Genomic DNA, 17,358 nt, shown 5'->3' with positions numbered 1-17,358 from the left:
GTGTGTCTGCTGTAACTCTGAGTAACATCCTGAAAAAGAGCGACCCTTGGCACGCCTCCTCGGACTTGGCCACACTGCAGCAGCCCTGGCCTTGCAGCCAGGTTTGGCCACATACTCTGTAAAGACTTGTACAAATAGAGACCTGACTATGTGAGAAAAGGGACAAACACCGTGAGGTGAACAGTTTGAGTGGAGATGGGATTCAAGTGATGCTATTTCAGTACACAGTTGGTTTTCCATTGTTATAAATCAAGCAGAGCTTAGTGGCAAAGAAACAGTGACATGGGAAAATTAAGACCCAGGGGTATCCAGAATGCTCTGTAAGCAAGAGGCATTGCTTTGTGGAGAAAATCAGGTGCCACAAGGTGCCTGTATGCCACAGGCAGAAAGGAGAGAGACCCAGGTAAGTGCTAGAAGATAGACAAGCATCGAAGTACAGTACGAAGGACAGGGCAGGAAAAAAAAACGCAGAGGAAATGTGCAATGAAGGCCAGAAAGTATGCGATGGGGGACTGAGCTAGAGGAAACCAGCGTGCTGCAGGGCTCCTGCAGGAGCTCAGGGCAAGCCTTGCGTGCGCTGCTGCTGGCAGCTGCAGGGCTCCCCGGGGCCGAGCACCGCCCGCGCTGCAGAGGCTGAAGCCCGCAGCACCACCTAGTGCCGCCCCAGGCTGCTCCGGCACCCGCCGCTCCGAAGGAGTGAAATTACTACAACGATGCCCGTGGTTTTGATACAGCAGCAACCATTGAAGGGGAAGTAGCAGAATAGGTCCACAGTGCCTGCTCCACTGGGGGGTGTAGGGCATGTAATGTGACATACAGGCAGTTTCTCTTTTTAAAAATTTATTTCAAGGGAAAAAAAAATAATCTAAAACGCCTGTGTATCACTGGAATACTTTCGTGCACAAAGACAGCATTGGACAGTACCTGGCCAAACTCTGGGGCTGCCCTCGTTTTCAACAGCTCTAGCATAATGAGACATCAAAGTCTAGTAGCAAAATATCCCTGCAACAATCCAAATATAAAACTTTTTGTACAAATATATTTTCCTTTATAGTACATGATCACTCTTAAAATACAGAATTTCCTTAGCAAAAGTTTGCAACAATATTAAAATAAATAAAATATCCTAGAGAACATTCAGTTCCATAATAAAACTGCAAACCAGAAGAGTATAAAAATTAATTTCATTATTAAAGACTACTTCTGAGAGGTTTCTTCCCTTTTTCTTTTTTCCTTTTTTTTTTTTGTTTTTTTTTTGTTGTTAGGCCAAAATAAGAAGTATATAAAAATGCCAGACCTATGCAGACTATTACAGGTCCACTGTCAAGAGTCCTACCTTTTGCTAGATACTGATGTCAGCCTGCACTTATCCAATTGTGTGTGCAGGATCAGGTTAACAGTCTCTTAGGTTTTAACAGGAAATACCAATTCTCCCTTAACTGTGGAGACATGACAGATGTTGATTGGCTTCCAAGACAATATCCTCTCTTCCTTCATTTTCACCTATGCACGTGGCATTTGGCCTTTCCTGCTAAGCTGAAATTACAGTTGCTGCATGGAAAACAAAGAGGAGGAAGTATTCTGTGTGCCTTGCTGAAATTGTCCCTTAATTCTTATGCAGGAAGTGAATCCACAGAAGTTTTTTACATACTGATTTTTCTATTTTCCACCCAGATTTGATTATTTTTTTCGCATTCTTCCTGCTGTCTTGTCCTCTCACCCCAGCAAGAACATTTCTAAAAGTTTTCTGGAACAATTATGTCAGACTAGGCAGGTTACTTCTGCTTACCATCTTGTTTGTATCCAATCAGAGCAGCTTTCCAAAGAAAATCTGGTTTCTCCACTATAAGTGGCAAAACCTCAAAGAATGTACTAACTTGCACATGATTAACCACAGAAGGGAAGCAATTCCCACATGCTCATGCTGCAGCAAACACCTCCTGAAAGGCTGAATTTGTGCATGGCTGAGGCCGGTTCAGAAGTGCTTGTCCTGTCATCATGGGGCACTGCTGCCCATTCCCTCCACGAAGAAGGTCTCTACACAGCATTTCACAGTCTTGTTTCCTGCACTTCTTCCTCCGTCTCCTCCTGCAAGGCAGTGATTTGGGGTCGGGGTTTACGTTTGCTGGAGTTTCTGTGGTGTGCTGGGAGTAGCTTAAGGCGCTCAGCATGACTGATGGCCTGCCTGAAGGAGCTCTTCTCGTTCAGCAGCTTCTGAATGGATTCGTACTGCCTCAATTTGTTGTCCTCGATTACCTGGAGAAACATCACTCACATGTTAGATGTGCAGTGGTGGTGCTGACAGAATTCAGCTAATGCAACTAATGGAGCAGGGAAGAGACATGAAGACATGGCAAACATCTTCTAACAGAAAAAGCCCAATTTACAATTTCTAGTTTCTAGTATGAGGTTTCTAATTACAACCACAAAAACATACATTAAAATTTGAACATGTGGAAAATTTGGCCTAATGCCCAAATTACAAAGTGCCACTGGACTGCCTGGTTTCCCCTCCTTGTGACTTGGTTTTACCTCTGAGTCCCTTTGTTGAAGTCTCCCAGTACCTTGGCATTTCCCTGCCACTGCTAGACTGCCAGGTTAAGAAAGCGTTAATTTCTCTATAGCAAGCAGAGGGAGAAGGCTGCCAGCAAGGTGCCAGGCTTTCTTTGCTTTCTCCTCACCAAACAAGGAAGCTCTGCTCACCTCTGTTTGAAGGAGACAAGAAGTTTGCCCTGTAAAGTTGTTCCAGTCTCCCCTGTCAGGCAGGAGCAAGGAAAAATCAGGCTCCTTCACTGGCACTGCAGTGTCTGCACATCTTTGATAAGGGCACAGGACTGACAGGAGAGAGAACTTTTAGCACCTCTTGTTGCTAAAATGTGGTCTGGAGGGTGGGAAGCCTTTTCAGAGTGGAGGCTGCCTGCCTGCTAGGGCTCTGCTGCCACAGCAGCTGGGGACAAGGCTGAGTCCAGAACACACAGAGGAGCAGCACATCCAAAAGGATGTACAACCTGCCTACTGACTAACCTGCTTTAACTCCAGGCAGTGTTCCACTGCTGTGCTAATGCACCAAATCAAATAGACATCAAAAACCGTGTCTCACTCTGCTAATAAAATTTAGATGCCCTCTCACAGAAGAGTGAAAAAAATACAGAGAGAGGAACATAATTTTTAAGAACAATTTGCGTAACTTGGCTTTTCTTTACTAACCATTTTTATGTGACAAAGGAAATACCCCAGGACTACAGTAATTCATCCCCTTGATTACATGTGAAAGGAATATTTACATGGCTTGTTGAAAGAGGTCAGTAATTCTGATCATCACATACTAGGAAACTCCTCTTCCCCAGGCAGCCTCCTATTGCTCAAGGGCAGCTGATTCTGCATTTGCAATTGTAAAACTCTGTGAGATGCTGAGATTTTTCTGAATCTCCTGAGCCAAAATCAAAAATATAAGGCACCCAGATCAGCAGCTGGGTAACTGAAACAACTTTCCTTCTGGTTGAAACTTTTCTTGCTCCTCCAGAACATGACCCAGCTCATCTGAACACAGGTGTCTGTGACAGATCAGGTGAAAGAGCAAACAGGAGCCTGCCACTGTTCTGCCAGTCGGTAGGTTGCTCAACTGCCCTGAATGACCCCCATCAATCCAGAAAATCATCATTTCTACTTGGTGTGTTTTATGTGTTCATCAAATGCAGTGAGACAACAGTCAGTGAGCCTATGAGAAATGCTCACCAAAAATCTCTGGCACTCCAGCATCGCCTCCAGCCTGTGCTCAGAGAGTATCACTGTGCAGTTGGCAAACGCATGCTTCAGGGTCTTCCTGATCACTTGGGAAGTTCTGAAAGGCAAACAAACACTGGCATTCAGACTGCAATGTGCATGCCCATAACTGCATTGACATGTGTAACAGCCTGGCTGTAGGTTGTAGAGCCTCCATGCAGGGACACAGCTCTGAAGTGCCTCTGCTCATCTCTGCTGTCAAAGTTCCTATCAGCCATAGAGTAAAGGTTGTAACCAGGCTTCCCTGATCCCCTGCACAGAATTACCAACATACATTACTGAAATCAGGCTTAGGAACAGGCCAGACAAGTTACAAAAGATCTCTTTAGATGGTGCTGCCTCATGGGTTTTCTTACTCCGTATTAGAAAACAGAACAAACGAACAAAACATACACAGGGTCCAGGTGAGCACTTGGTTCATCGAGCAGCAAGATTTTAGCTTTGCTGAGAACTGACCGGGCGAGGCACATCAGCTGTTTGTGGCCATGACTGAGGACGCAGCCTCCATCCACAAGAACAAAATCAAGCTTGCCTGGAAATTGCTCTATTACAGACTTCAGTCCAACCTGCCAGAGGAGAAAAAGGACACAAAAAACCAGCAAGATATAATTACTGCTGACTGTGGAAATCATGTACATCATTGCAAATGCTATGGAAAGTGATTTTTGAAAGAAAACAGGCCTCTGGTTACTAGAGTTTAAAAGAAATTATCAAAATTTATGTGCTACGTTATAGCAACAGAGACAATATCCCCAGTCACCATGGTCACTGTCTCTACAGTTCTGACAGTGTTTCCAGGTGCTCCTTTTGCTGCCCTAAAGGTTCTGTGCACTTTGGTTATACTAATGGCATGAGGGGCTTCCCTCTGGCACTGGTGACAAAGCGTTTAGAGGGGTGCCCATGCCAAGTGAAGCTGCTGCCTTTGGATCAGAAACCAGAGTACAGCCCAGATGTTTTCTGATTTTCCTCCAGTTTACTATCCTTAGGAGATTTACACTTCAAAGCAAAGCTTTCTATCTTCCACAGATCCAAACCAACTGTGGTCCTTGGCCTTATCAGTGGAGTTTAGAGACATTTTTACAAAATATGAAAACTAGGAAACATATGTGAGTTTCATGGCTCTATAAAACACTATAAAAATGTAAGGAAACCCCAGGAATTTATGAAGGCCACCTCCCCTGGATTTTTTTAAATATTACTGACCTGAAATTAATTTGCATTCCGGGGAAAACAAAAATTTGGAATTCCTACAAAGTGTTTTCACTTTGCATGGAAACCATATTAAACCATACTGTATGGGTATATGTGCTGTGTTTCTGAAGAGTTCGTGCTTTAATTTTTAAACAAATTAAGACCAGTGATTTGTTTTTCCTTCTCTTTTGAACACACATTGTGTCCTCAATGAAATTTTGCATTCAATGGATAGAAAAAAGTGCTTTCTTCTTAAAACTGCACAAGGTCTCTCCATGTTCCTGTAGGGTTCAAACACCTGACTGCAGGAGCAAGACTTAAGCTCACAAGTTGACACAAGGCTGACAGATTCATGTGCTGAAATATGGGGGCAATAAAAAACAAAACATCAGACAAGGCCTGGTCCTCTGCAGTTGATTGCAAGGAGTGTAAGAGGCAGATGCTGATCTCAAGAGGATCCTCTGAATCTTCAGCAGTCAATGTGGGTCTGGAGTAAGCTGACAGTTCATTTCTGTGTCGTGCTCCCAAAGTTACACTGACTCATTGCCACTGCCAAGCCAGACTTCAAGAGCATGAACTTTGTAAACAATCCAATCACTCCTAGTAAAAAGCATTACAGCTCTTTCTCTTTTCTATTTGCTTTGCATTCTGGCCTGTGCAATGAAAACCTCAGTATCACATACAGATTTGCCAAACTCCTTTATTATAAACATTTCAAAATAAATTTTTTTCAGGCCATTGTAAAAGAGGTTTAACTCTTTAAGATCGCAGAATCAATTCAAACACACACTGGAAACAATTCCCCAAAGCAGGAGAGCTTATCTTCCTAAAGAAAGGGGATATTGATCCAGGCTTGATTAAGTCCCACACCTGTAAGCATTTTTTGAGACATGAAACTCGCAATGAACAGGGAAAATTGCACCAATTTATGGTTAGGTCCATGTTAATTAGCTCATCTGTACCTTGGAAAAAGGTATCCACTTTCTAGGCTGTGGCTCTTTCCCTTCTGTAATGCTCACCTGACTTTTCCTAGGCATTATTGACACCTCTGCAACCCATGGAGCACTGTCAGAGCCAAGAAGTGGTACCTGACAACTGCAAGGTGTGTGATCAGTGCAACATGGAAATAGAATCTGGCCCCTAAGCTTGAGAATTTGGAAAAAAAAAAAAAAAAAACAAAAAAAAAACCTGTTGAAACCTCAACAAAATATTGGAAGACAACCTGTAGGTTTGAAATTCTAACATTCCCTGATTCTTATTTCCCATGGCAAAGGAAGCTCCATGACACAAATAGAACAAAAGCCTGAATGCCTTGTTAGAGGGAGATCCTCTCATCTGGCTTCACATTGGCCTCGGAATTAAAATAACTATTTATATAAAACATAATAGATACAGTTTGTAACACAGCATGACCTTCCCCCTGCACTTGTTTCCTAAGATTCTACATAAATTGAAAATATTACAATCATTTGACCTACACTGCAGCCTGCTGTAACCACATCACCAGAGGGAGACAAATAACACTGTACAGCTTTACCTCCTCTGCAACTTTCCATATTTCTTCATCATTCCACTGCCCATAAGGATCCAAATTCATCCGAAAAGTTCCAGAAAATATGAACACTTTCTGCAAGAAAAAAGACATACCGACACAGGTAGATAGATAACCTGAAACACTGTATAAAGCATTGGAAATTGTGAAGCATACAGACAAAAGAAGAACCATCTGCAATTACCAGATAGAGCTAAGAGCAGGTTATTAAATTTTTTAAAAAATATTGTTCCAAAACAAAAAGCAATTTTGAAAAAATTTGCATATTTAGATTTTGGCAATTATCTTAATAAAATCTTAGCCAAACTTTTCTGGAAACCAGAAAACCCCAGATTTCAGTAGATTTCAGAATAAAACATTTCCTGTATTGTCATTTTGAAATAAACATTTTAAAAGTATTTGAGAATACATGAAACATATTCAAACATACCAAAAAAATTAGTCAAACTAAAGTGTGTATTTCCACAACAATTTTATTTAGAGAGAAAAAAACCTATTGCTTATTTGTCAAAATTCAGGGACATTGTCCTAAGTTGTTTTTCATCAATGAATTTCTTTCTCTAATACACTGTAGCCAAATACACATCTCAGCATCGTTCTGTCCCCTGGCATTTCACCATGTCCCAGTCCTACCTCTAAAGATGTTCTTTCCCTCTCTCACTGTCACATGGCTGAACATGAGAGATGTGACAGAGCACGGCTGCAGCAGCAAGAACCCTCTCTGTCGGAGTTTGCCCCCTGGACACTGCGGGCTGTGAGACGAGGAGGATGCACATTTCCTGGCACTGAGAACACACCCTTCTCCAGCTGAAGTTTCCTACTCCAGTCTGCTTTCCCTATCGGTTCAGGCAAGCAGATTTAGGTGACCATACCTTAGATACACGTTTTGTAGCTCAAGAAGCAGTGACTCAGACAAAATTAAATATTTGTTTAATCTCTTTTTACATGGGGTGGATTTTGATGGAAATTAAATTCTTCAAGGGACACTGAGGCTGTCCAATATTTCTTAAGAAGCTGTTTTTTGTCTATGCTGTAAGGTACACCCGCTGTTTTTAGCGGGGAGAACTTGCTCCTAAAGAATTTAAGTGCCTTGTTGAGAAGTATTACCACTTGCTTGCCCTTTCCTTATATGTACACAACAAATACCAAGAGGAAAAATTTGAGTCAATTATTTTCTTCCATCTTTCTAAACAAAGTATTTATTTAGAGAAAATGTGTTGAAATGCCAGTGATTCACAGCCACGTAAGTTCCTGGAGTTTTAGTAGTCAAACACTACCAAAAGCTGTGAAGGACTAGCTGTACCAGCAGAAACTAACTGAGAGAATACACTTTCAGTGCTGTCCCAGAGTTTGGCCTGTCTAGCACAATTTCCATGTGACCCAACCTGAGAACTTGGCATTCTTTCATCAGATTTCAAAGTGATTTAAACACACATTTACATTAATCATTAAATTATGATTAATTAAAAGTACAAACATTGCAGAGGAAAATAAATTACATTAATTAATTTGCTAGATTAAGATATGCATGCCACTGCCAACTTATTTGGTGTAAAAGAGAAGGAAATAACTAATTCAAGAAACCAGAGGAGAAAAGCAGCTGCACTGTGGCGCTGTGCACTCAGTGGGGTAGATTTAAGTGCAACGATACCTTCAATACATGGCAAACAACACATGACAAAGCTGCAGAACCACACTCAGCTAAAAATTAATCACTGAAGTACTTTTTGTAGAGACAATGGGGAAAGAGTAGACTCTTTCCCTTATAATTGTTAACAACAGTGAAAGCTTCAGTGAAGTACAGCACAGTCCTTTTCCCATGCCCTGCACTGGTTAGGTGCAGTGGGGTGACATATTTGCAGCAGGATTAGGTTCTTCCAAGTAGTGGGTGTGGTGGAAACAACAATGCTGTGGAAACAGTGTCAGACGTGGGTTTGTTCACACTGTGAGCCCCATGCATTTAACTAATGGAATACGTGTTTTCATTTCTCAGTGGTTAAGAATAGTTAACTGAACAAACCAGTTTTAAAGAAGATAGGGCTGAATAACATTCCTGCTGAAGTGCACCAGGCACAGCAAGAAAGGGTACAACTTTCTTCTGAAGCTGCTGCTATTTCTAATAACTGTGCTTTCAAGAAGTGGGGCACTAAAAGCAAGCTATTCCCAAAAGCAGGGTTGGTTTTTCATCCCCACAAAGTAAATATGGCATAGTCCTGAATTCTGGTACTTCTGTCTCAATTTCAACACCTCCTTCCTCCCGACTCATTAGAAACCATATAGGGCTCACTTAAATGTGTCACCTGGGCAGTTTGGAGTCTACTTGAAGAGAAGCAGAAACAAATCTCTCCACATTCTTAAAAACTAGAAGTCTAAGGTGAAACAAAAACACCAGGAAGTGAATATGAAGGTCTTACATTGTTCATAAATATGGAAGAAGTAAAAATAAGGAGAGAATTGGAAGAGTGGATGGCTGGGTAGACTGACAGCAAATCTGGAATAATCTCCTTCTTGGTCACTTGTTCACATTCCCACAGGATGATAGTGGGTGTGATTGTACAACAAATAGTTTTTTAGACCTGACACCAACCAAAAGCAAAACATTCAGAAACATAAATATGGTCGTGTTTATGTTCTGACCACCCCAAATATTGCAAACCAACCCTTCTGAAGGGCATTAATCCCCATTAGTGGCTACAGCCTCTGTGTATTGGTGTGTGTGGCAATCAGCTTCCTAAGCAATTGATGTGTTATGTGGAAAATCAGGACCCCAGGTACCTAAGGAAATGCTTACAGAAGAGTTAAGGATCAGCTGACAAGAGGCTGCTAAGGAGTGAGAGTATCCTGGCTGTGAGTAGCTGCTGCTTGCTGTGTGCAGGTCCTCAGCAAGACCCATGGACCCTTCTCCCCATATGCCCCAGGGCTGGAGAACAAATCTAACATCAGCTGGAACCAGGCAGCAGCTGCATGCACAGAGAAGTTATGAGTAACAATAGCATGACCTCCATGTAGCCTCCTCTGCTTTGTCTGTGTTATAGCACCAATATCAACATGAAAAAAAAAAAAATCAAGTCACTATGTGAATGCTTTAGTGCATTCACATAGTGACATTTAGTGCTTAGGTGCAAAGTTAGAGGATTTGTTTTAATAAACATAATTTGTTTTCATAATCCTTTAGGGACTTTCCATTGACATAAGAATAAGAGCACAGAAACAATAAAAACCTGAAGGGTTTCTGGGACCAGTTCTGTAACATTCTCTCTTGAAGATGCCAAAACATCTGCCTCCCATAGAGCTTACTTGTAAATACCATTGCTGTGCTCCTGGCAACACTGAACTCATGATGTAGAAAACAACCTATATACGACCTGAAATGAGCATGTGGGGCTGTTAATTAATGTCCCCAGTTGCTCTGTGCACGGGTCTGACGCAGCAGATGCTCCCTGCTATGGTGATACTGACTCATCCCAACGCCCTGCAGGAGTCCAGGCTCTGCAGGACCCTCTGTGGGAACACCTTGGGATGTGGCTCTGCTTGGCAGCTGCACCAGGCAGGAGTGTGCTGGCACACCACAAAGCACCCATGACCTCCAAAAGTAAGTGCTGGAGACAGACAGACAGAGACAGACAGATAGAATGAACAAAATGTGATAGATGCTGAAAAACTGGAACTACAAAGATAAATGTTGCAAAATTTTACTTCTTCTGTAAAATAAAGGAGCAAAACATATTTGATTTTTTTTTTTTTGTCAGCTGGCAGTCCTGCAAAGTGTAGAAAACTTGTTCTCTGTGCTGAGCTTGATTTTAACTCTATATGGAGTATTTACATGTAGTAAACAGTGTGAGATCCAGTAGGATGCATGGAATAACACTCAAGAAAACATCAGAAGTCATCCCCTTCCATGGAGCTAGTAACATCTCATGGGTCTCAGGTTTCTCATCATTTGTTTTAACTGGAAATCAACTGCAGGTCTCCTGCCCTCCATTCCAGACAAAATTCTGAAGGCATGTTCTCAATCTGACTCCACTAAATACTTCAGGATACAATCTGCATGAGGACCCATGCAAGAAAGTCTTGAGTATGTTGAAACCACATGCAGCTGGAAATCCTCACTCTGGAAATGTTGTGGGCAAATACCTGCAGAAGAACCGTCAGAAAGGCCTGTCCAGGAAGAAGGGACAATGGGTGCAAAGGTACAGCCTGGTGTCAGTGGAGCAATTGTTTTGTGGCTGGATGACAAACAGCCTGTAGGAGCAGTGCTGGGCAGGCTGTGCTTCAGCAGAGCAGCCTGTGAGGAGCTACAGCCAGGAACTTCCTTGTGGGTGCTTCAGAAAATATGTTTTATGTGATTTAACCCTTATCACCACTACAAGGCACTGACAGCCAGATTTGAGATACTGAAAGAAACAAGGGGTTTAGCTTTGCTTCCGCTCAGTGTGATCCCTGACCACCCTGCGGGTCATTCCAGCACAGCCTGCACAGAGAGGACAGCAGTGTCTTAGGACTCTGTTTGTGTTATGTGGCTGTGCATTAGTGAGGTTCTCACACTGGAAAAGCACTTCTTTTCTACTAAATTGGGAAACAGTGTTAAAGAAGAGGAAAGAGCTGGAAAGTTTTCAGGAGGAAGCATGCCTCAGGTAGAGCTCCATTCTCCTTTTGCTGGCAAGGGCTCTCCTGGGGACAGTGGAAATCCAGGTGTTGCTGTAGGAGCACCTCCCAGGAAAGGAAAGGCAACTTTTTTTCCATTCTGAAGCTGTAGGTGAATGGTAAAGAACAAAAGGCTCCCTTTGTTCTTCTGGGAAAGGCAGGGTGGCATATGCAATTTCTCTTTCCTGCTGGGAAAGTGCTGCTGAAAACTTAATTTTGTTCTGAATGTGGGAACTTTTGAGGCATAATGTGCGGTTCTGTGCCAAGGCTTTGGGACAAGTGCTGCGAGCTGAAGCATGCAAACGGACTGGCAACTCACATGACCTTCCAGAGAATGGAGGGCTGGGATTATTTGGCATTGATCCATGTATCAGGGACTTCCAAATGTGAACTAAATGTGTAATTTTAACAATGAACTAACTGCACCTCACTGGCAGAAGGGCAAGTTACACTGCTCATGTAATAAATGTCTCTTGCATTTTGCTGATAGCTGAAGAATTATGTTTTCTATACTATTAGTGACACTATAGTAAGCGCTCAGCTATGAGAATTATTCCTCATATTTTCACTGGGACAATGAGACTACTTGTTACCAAGTATTCAGATTTCTTCTCAGTCCATGCATTCCCAAGGACAGCTGGAGATGGAGAACATAAATTCTGATGGGCAACCACATCCCAAATGGCAAAAGGCTGAGAGCAAAAGGATAACTATGGGAGAGATAAGCAAGCCTATTCCAGTACAGAAATTTATACTTGGCTGTACAGGAAAATTTACCAGTGCAGACATACCTTACTGGTAAAAGCATCCTTCATCCTATACAGCCATGCTTCAGAAGACAGCTGTATAACATACCTGTCCTCCAAACTAAATACAAGCAGCTGCACATGCAATTCACTGCACAGCTGCCTTGATCTGAATGGGAGACATTTTTTCATACTTGCAAGCAACAAAAACTCTGCAGAACTGAACCAGCTGTAATAAAGATATGAAAATTTAAGGGAATAGATAGATATGGACATGTTGAAGAGAGTACGGAAGTGGTGACAAGAGGTCAGTTATCAAATGGCAGCTTGCCAAGTAAGCCTCAGCTCTGCAGTCTGTGACTGGCAGAGCTCAGGTAAGAAATTAATCCAACCCATGGACTCGACACCACTCTGTTAGGCTTGGTTTGTTGAGGGTGTAGGGGCAGGGAAGAAAGGGTCTATTCTGACAAGGTCAGAGTGCTAAAAAATTGCTGCCTCTAGGAAATTTCAGAGCATGAAATGCACAGAGAAAAGGGAGTTGTGCCTGCTTTGCATGCCTACTCTAAATAAATGGCACTTGGGCTACTGTGGAATAGCATATTTGAAAAGGAAGCTATCATAGCTCAAAACTGATCATCACTTAAAAAAATTGAATTCTGAGTCCTCCTTGTGTTGCAAAATCAAGGCCATTTTTCTTCCAGCATGAACATTTCAGTGTTTTTTAACAGTGACCCAAGATGTAAAACTTCGAGAATTTTATGTTAAACTGTCTGTCTGTTCCAGAGTCTCTTGAACTATTTTAAAGTGCCCTGTGTAGTCACTGCAACAGCTTCATACTACACATACACTCACCAGCTTTCTAAGACGGTAACCACTTTTCCCAGATGGGAGACTATCAGGAAAAAAAACCCAAATCTTTATAGAAACAAGATAGAAACAGCTTTACTGTGGGGGTAGGATGGGGGGAATAGCACAATTAGGGTTTGACAGCCAACAATTCAAAGGGGTTGCTTGGCCACTTTGGTCAGCCCACTCCTTTGTGGGTGTTTCAAGCAGGAGGTTACCCAGGGTGACAGGATCAAACCATATTTTTTAGTCTCTGGGGCTAGTAGCCACCCTCAAGGATGGATAAAGGCAGGACAGGCTGCATGGTCCCTCACAGTGTGGCAGACTGATCTGCAATTGGTCTCCCAGTGCCACCTGATACTACGAGCAACTCATCGGTAAGATTGCCATCAAGTGTCACTTGAATTGGTCTGCCACAGTCACAGAATTCCAAAGGAATGTTATGGAGGAAATTGTGTATGCTTTGAAACTGAAGAACTGTCTAATGTATAACTGTCAAAGAAGAGATGGTCAATATGTGCCACTCAGCTTTCAGTGTTGTTGGTAAGGACAGACAACAAAAGTACAAAAGAGTTAAAATTCTGCAGTTCATTCCTTCAGTTTTCATTCCTACCCTTACAATCACCTTTTAGCGTTACTGTATGCAGACAATAATGTTAATTTTTCAGACAGATAATCCACATCTGTAACTGAAGATACTGTCCAGCTGTGGGAACACTGGCAAGAGACTCAGAGGCCCTAGATTTACATGTTTGCTATCAGTCTGCCAGGGAAAGCACGCAATGTGCAGTATCCACATGTTAACCATGATATGTGATGTAGCTGAGAACACTGATTGGTATTTTTTTCTTCAGGTGGCACTATCTTATCCTGAATCAAAATTCAAACTGAGTCAGAGGAGCAGGGATAAGCAGGCTAAAAACACTTCTGTTTGAGTGTGCTGTATCTTCCTATTTCTACAAGAGTACCTGTGGGAGTGGCAGAGAAACCCTAAAAATGCAAAGTTTGCTGTGAATCATTGCATCCTTCCACCCATCCATGCCACTCCCCTTTTCACAAAATCTGTGTTTTTTTCTCAGCATACAATAACAAACATCTTAAAAGCAGCTATGTACATATGGGTACAGAGCCAATAAAAATAAAGGCACAAAAATTTTCAAAAATTTCATTACCTGAGGAATCACTCCAAATGCTTTTCTCCATTGCTGCACGCTGACCGTGTTCCAGGAGACTCCATCAATCTGGATATCCCCTTCAGTATTCAGCAGTCTTAAAAATGCAAAAAGTAAAGTGCTTTTCCCTGAGCCTGTTCTTCCTAAAAGGCCCACCTGCAATACAGATCATACAAGGAAACATTTAATACTCTTCACATAACAATAATCACAGACTAAGGCAAAAACCTTAGAGGTCTCAGCAGTGAAGAACAGTCCAGGTGGATCTCAGTGGGACAGCAAGTATCATTCATGGGGGAATGATAAAAGCCTACAGCAAGAGCTGAATCAAACAATGGGAAGACTCTGTTTTGTTAGAATTAACCAGATGAAAACTCTGACAGCTTATGCTTAGCTGAAGAACAGGAATTTGCTTGTCTATTATCTTGCACTGATCAGCTCAGCTCTTTGTGCCTTTTCCCTTCACTTTTCTATGAAGCACTCATCAGCAAAATCACATCCAGAAACCAAAAACTAAGTGGGGAGTGCATTTGGATCACCCTAGTAAGCTACTCCATTTTCATATGATTGAAAATAAAGGGCCTAACTCTAATTAGTTAGCTTGAGGCAGAGGCAGTGGTTCCAGCAGACATCATGCCATTGGAGACCCCTAAGCACCAGTGCAAGTCCTCAACCTGCCCAGTTGGTGCTGATTTTCCTTAACTCTAAGGTGTGAAGAAACATAATAATGTAGGTTTTTGTTGTTTTTTTTTTAAGTTGTGTTTCCCTTGTAGGGGAACTGACCTATTGCAAGAACAAACAAATACCTGCAGTAACCACCAACAAACTCCAAGATGCTGCCTTTTCCAATGTACATGGCTAACAATGTCCTGTCTGAGTGTGGGCTGCTTTTGTAGCATGACCATACTGGAGAACTGGCTGAAGGCTTGTAGTGCATGAGGCTGGTGACGGTCATTAGTGGTATTGCTCAGGGCTCAGTCCTAAGGACAGTTCTCTTCCACATATTCATCAATGATCTGCATGCAGGAGTCAAATACACCATTAGCAAGGCTCCTGATGATACCACACTGGGAAATGCTGTGGACTCTCTTGAGGACATGAGGCCTTGCAGAGAAATCTAGATAGTTTGGAACACTGGGCAATATTGCAGTTTAACAAGTCCAAATGTCAGATTGTGTACCTGGGATGGAGCAATGCCAGGCACAAGTATAAACTGGGAGAGGAGTGGCTGCAGAGCAGCCCTGCAGAGAGGGATCTGAGGGGGCTGCCTGACAGCAGGATCCGTGTGAGTCGGCTGCGTGTGCCCGGGCAGCCAAGAGGGCAAACCCCAGCCTGGGCTGATCAAACACAGCATCAGCAGCAGCTGGGCAAAGGGGTGATTATCCCACTCTATTCAGCTTTGGAGCAGCCTCACCGCGAGTTCTGTGTGCACTTCTGGGCTCTGCAATTTAAGAAGGATGTGATGGTGAGTGAATGCATCCAGAGGAGGGCAAGGAAGCTGGGGAAACTGCTGAAAGGAATATCCTACAATGAGTGGACAGGAACTTGGGCATGTCCAGTTTGGAGAGGAGGCTGAGGGGAAATTGACCTCTTATCCCCGAGATCCAGTTAGAGGATACACAGGAATGATTCAAAGCTGCACTGGGGGAGGATCAGACTGGACATTAGGAAGCATTTCTTTACTAAGGTGGTGGTCAAACACTGGAACAGGCTTCCTAGAGAGGTGATTGATGCTCAAGCCTGTCAGTCTTCAAGAGGTGTTTGATAATACGCTTTAATTTCTGGACAGCCATTAAGTGGAAATTCCATCCCTCAGCAGAGGAAAACTCCTTTGTTTCCTTCTTGGTGTACTACCTATGCAGGAGAAACAAATTATCTCCAGTTTAAGGAGCATCTGAGTCCAGGGTTCATCACTGAACTTGAATCACAGTCCTTGAGAGAAGGACTTCTGGTTTTACTGCTCTATCCCTTCTTTGTAGAGTACAAAAATGTCTTTCATTTTCCTTATACCACTGCTTCAAGGGATTTTCCAGGAAGTAAACCCACCAGCCTGCAACAGCACCTGCATCTTCACGTTCCAGGAATCACAGGTGTCTTTCTTTCAAAGGCAGAGTGGAAAGGCTGAGTTCAAAGTTTTGGTGCCCTCAAATTTAGTAGATTAAACACTCAGTTCATGTAAACCAAGACAAACCTACCAAACCTGGCAGAGACTGGTGCTATCCAAATTAGGAGTGAATATGTGCCTCATGTCAAGGCCAGGGAGCTGTCACTGAACCTTTCTCATTAATGTGGGACAGTTGAAATCTCTTCCTCCATAAGGCTTCAGCTCAGGAAATCACAAGCCTTTCTTCCCATTCCAGCAAGCATAGGTCTTTAGCATGAACTTGAAGCCAACTGTTAAACTTCTACCTAAATGCTGTCCTGAAACTAAAGCCCTTTCTTAAACACAACCCCAAACACGCACAAAGATTAATCAGAGGTTTGTCGGTCCTCTAAAGAATGGAGCTGTTTACAGTCTGTAATAATTCAGGGTGGCGTAGAGCCCTCATGGAATGGGTGAGACGGCACCTCCACCCTCCGGCCGCCGGAGCCAGCGGTGCATTACCCTTGGCACGGCAGCCAGTATTCTTCTGTGCCCTGCCCCACCGGGTCAGGCTGTCCCCAGCACCTGCATTCACCAGCAACCTTCCCTCTCCACAACAGCAGAATCTCAGGCACCAGAATACAGCTTGGAAAACTGTTGCACGTGTATTTTATCCGAAGTCATTTCTGTTCTTCAGTTAGTTTAGAAGATATTTTGTGTTGCAACAATTTCATTTAGAAAAACTTACCAGACTCAAAATCCCTTTAAGTCATTGAATAGGTTTGTGACAATTCTCTACTTAAGCTTAATAGAAGTTAGATAAAGCACAGCAAAACAGTGTCTTACCCTCTGCCCTGAACTTATTGAAAAGGAAATGTTTTCTAGTACAGCAGCTCCTCCTTCACCATATTTAGCTGTAAGGTCTTTCACAGTCATTTGGCCCCCAGATGGCCAGTTCTTCTCTTCCTTCACATGCCTGTTTTCAATTACAAGGGCATCTGAAAACTGATTATTCTTCTGCGGCTTAATGCTTTTTGTCTCTTCTGTTGGCATGTCAATGAATTTAAATATTCGTCCGACAGACCGCATCTACAAATCAAAACAAACAATATTCTAATTGTAATTCATACTAAACTAACAACACAAATGAAATAAAATTATTCCCAATTCCTAGACAGCACTGGAGTCTTTTTTCTGTGTAAGCTACTGTAACGAGTAACCCACAACTTTATTGTGTTCCATACTTATCTGTATCTAAAAACTCTTAATGCCTCTTTAAGACCTAGTGTGGCTGGAACTGGAATTACAGGGCGCTTGGGAGATGCCAGTCCCTTGAAAAGG

The 17,358-nt window shown here is 42.7% G+C and overlaps 1 protein-coding gene across 1 annotated transcript in view; it reads right to left on the bottom strand.

Annotated features, from left to right (window-relative positions):
• Positions 1-235: 235 nt before the first annotated feature.
• LOC131573836 (cystic fibrosis transmembrane conductance regulator-like) overlaps positions 236-17,358 on the bottom strand; it is an 88,311-nt gene continuing 71,188 nt past the window's right edge. The window contains exons 22-27 of the mRNA XM_058828120.1: positions 16,864-17,106; positions 13,935-14,090; positions 6,512-6,601; positions 4,177-4,349; positions 3,736-3,841; positions 236-2,256 (exon numbers count right to left, since the gene is read on the bottom strand). Coding sequence (XP_058684103.1) covers positions 2,050-2,256; positions 3,736-3,841; positions 4,177-4,349; positions 6,512-6,601; positions 13,935-14,090; positions 16,864-17,106 — 975 coding nt within the window. The 3' untranslated portion in view covers positions 236-2,049. The remainder of the gene's footprint in view (positions 2,257-3,735; positions 3,842-4,176; positions 4,350-6,511; positions 6,602-13,934; positions 14,091-16,863; positions 17,107-17,358) is intronic.

The sequence above is a fragment of the Poecile atricapillus genome, chromosome Z, assembly GCF_030490865.1.
Source record: "Poecile atricapillus isolate bPoeAtr1 chromosome Z, bPoeAtr1.hap1, whole genome shotgun sequence".
Lineage (NCBI taxonomy): Eukaryota > Metazoa > Chordata > Aves > Passeriformes > Paridae > Poecile > Poecile atricapillus.
The sequence above is the reverse complement of the archived record's forward strand: the minus strand, read 5'-3'. Positions and strand labels throughout refer to the sequence as shown.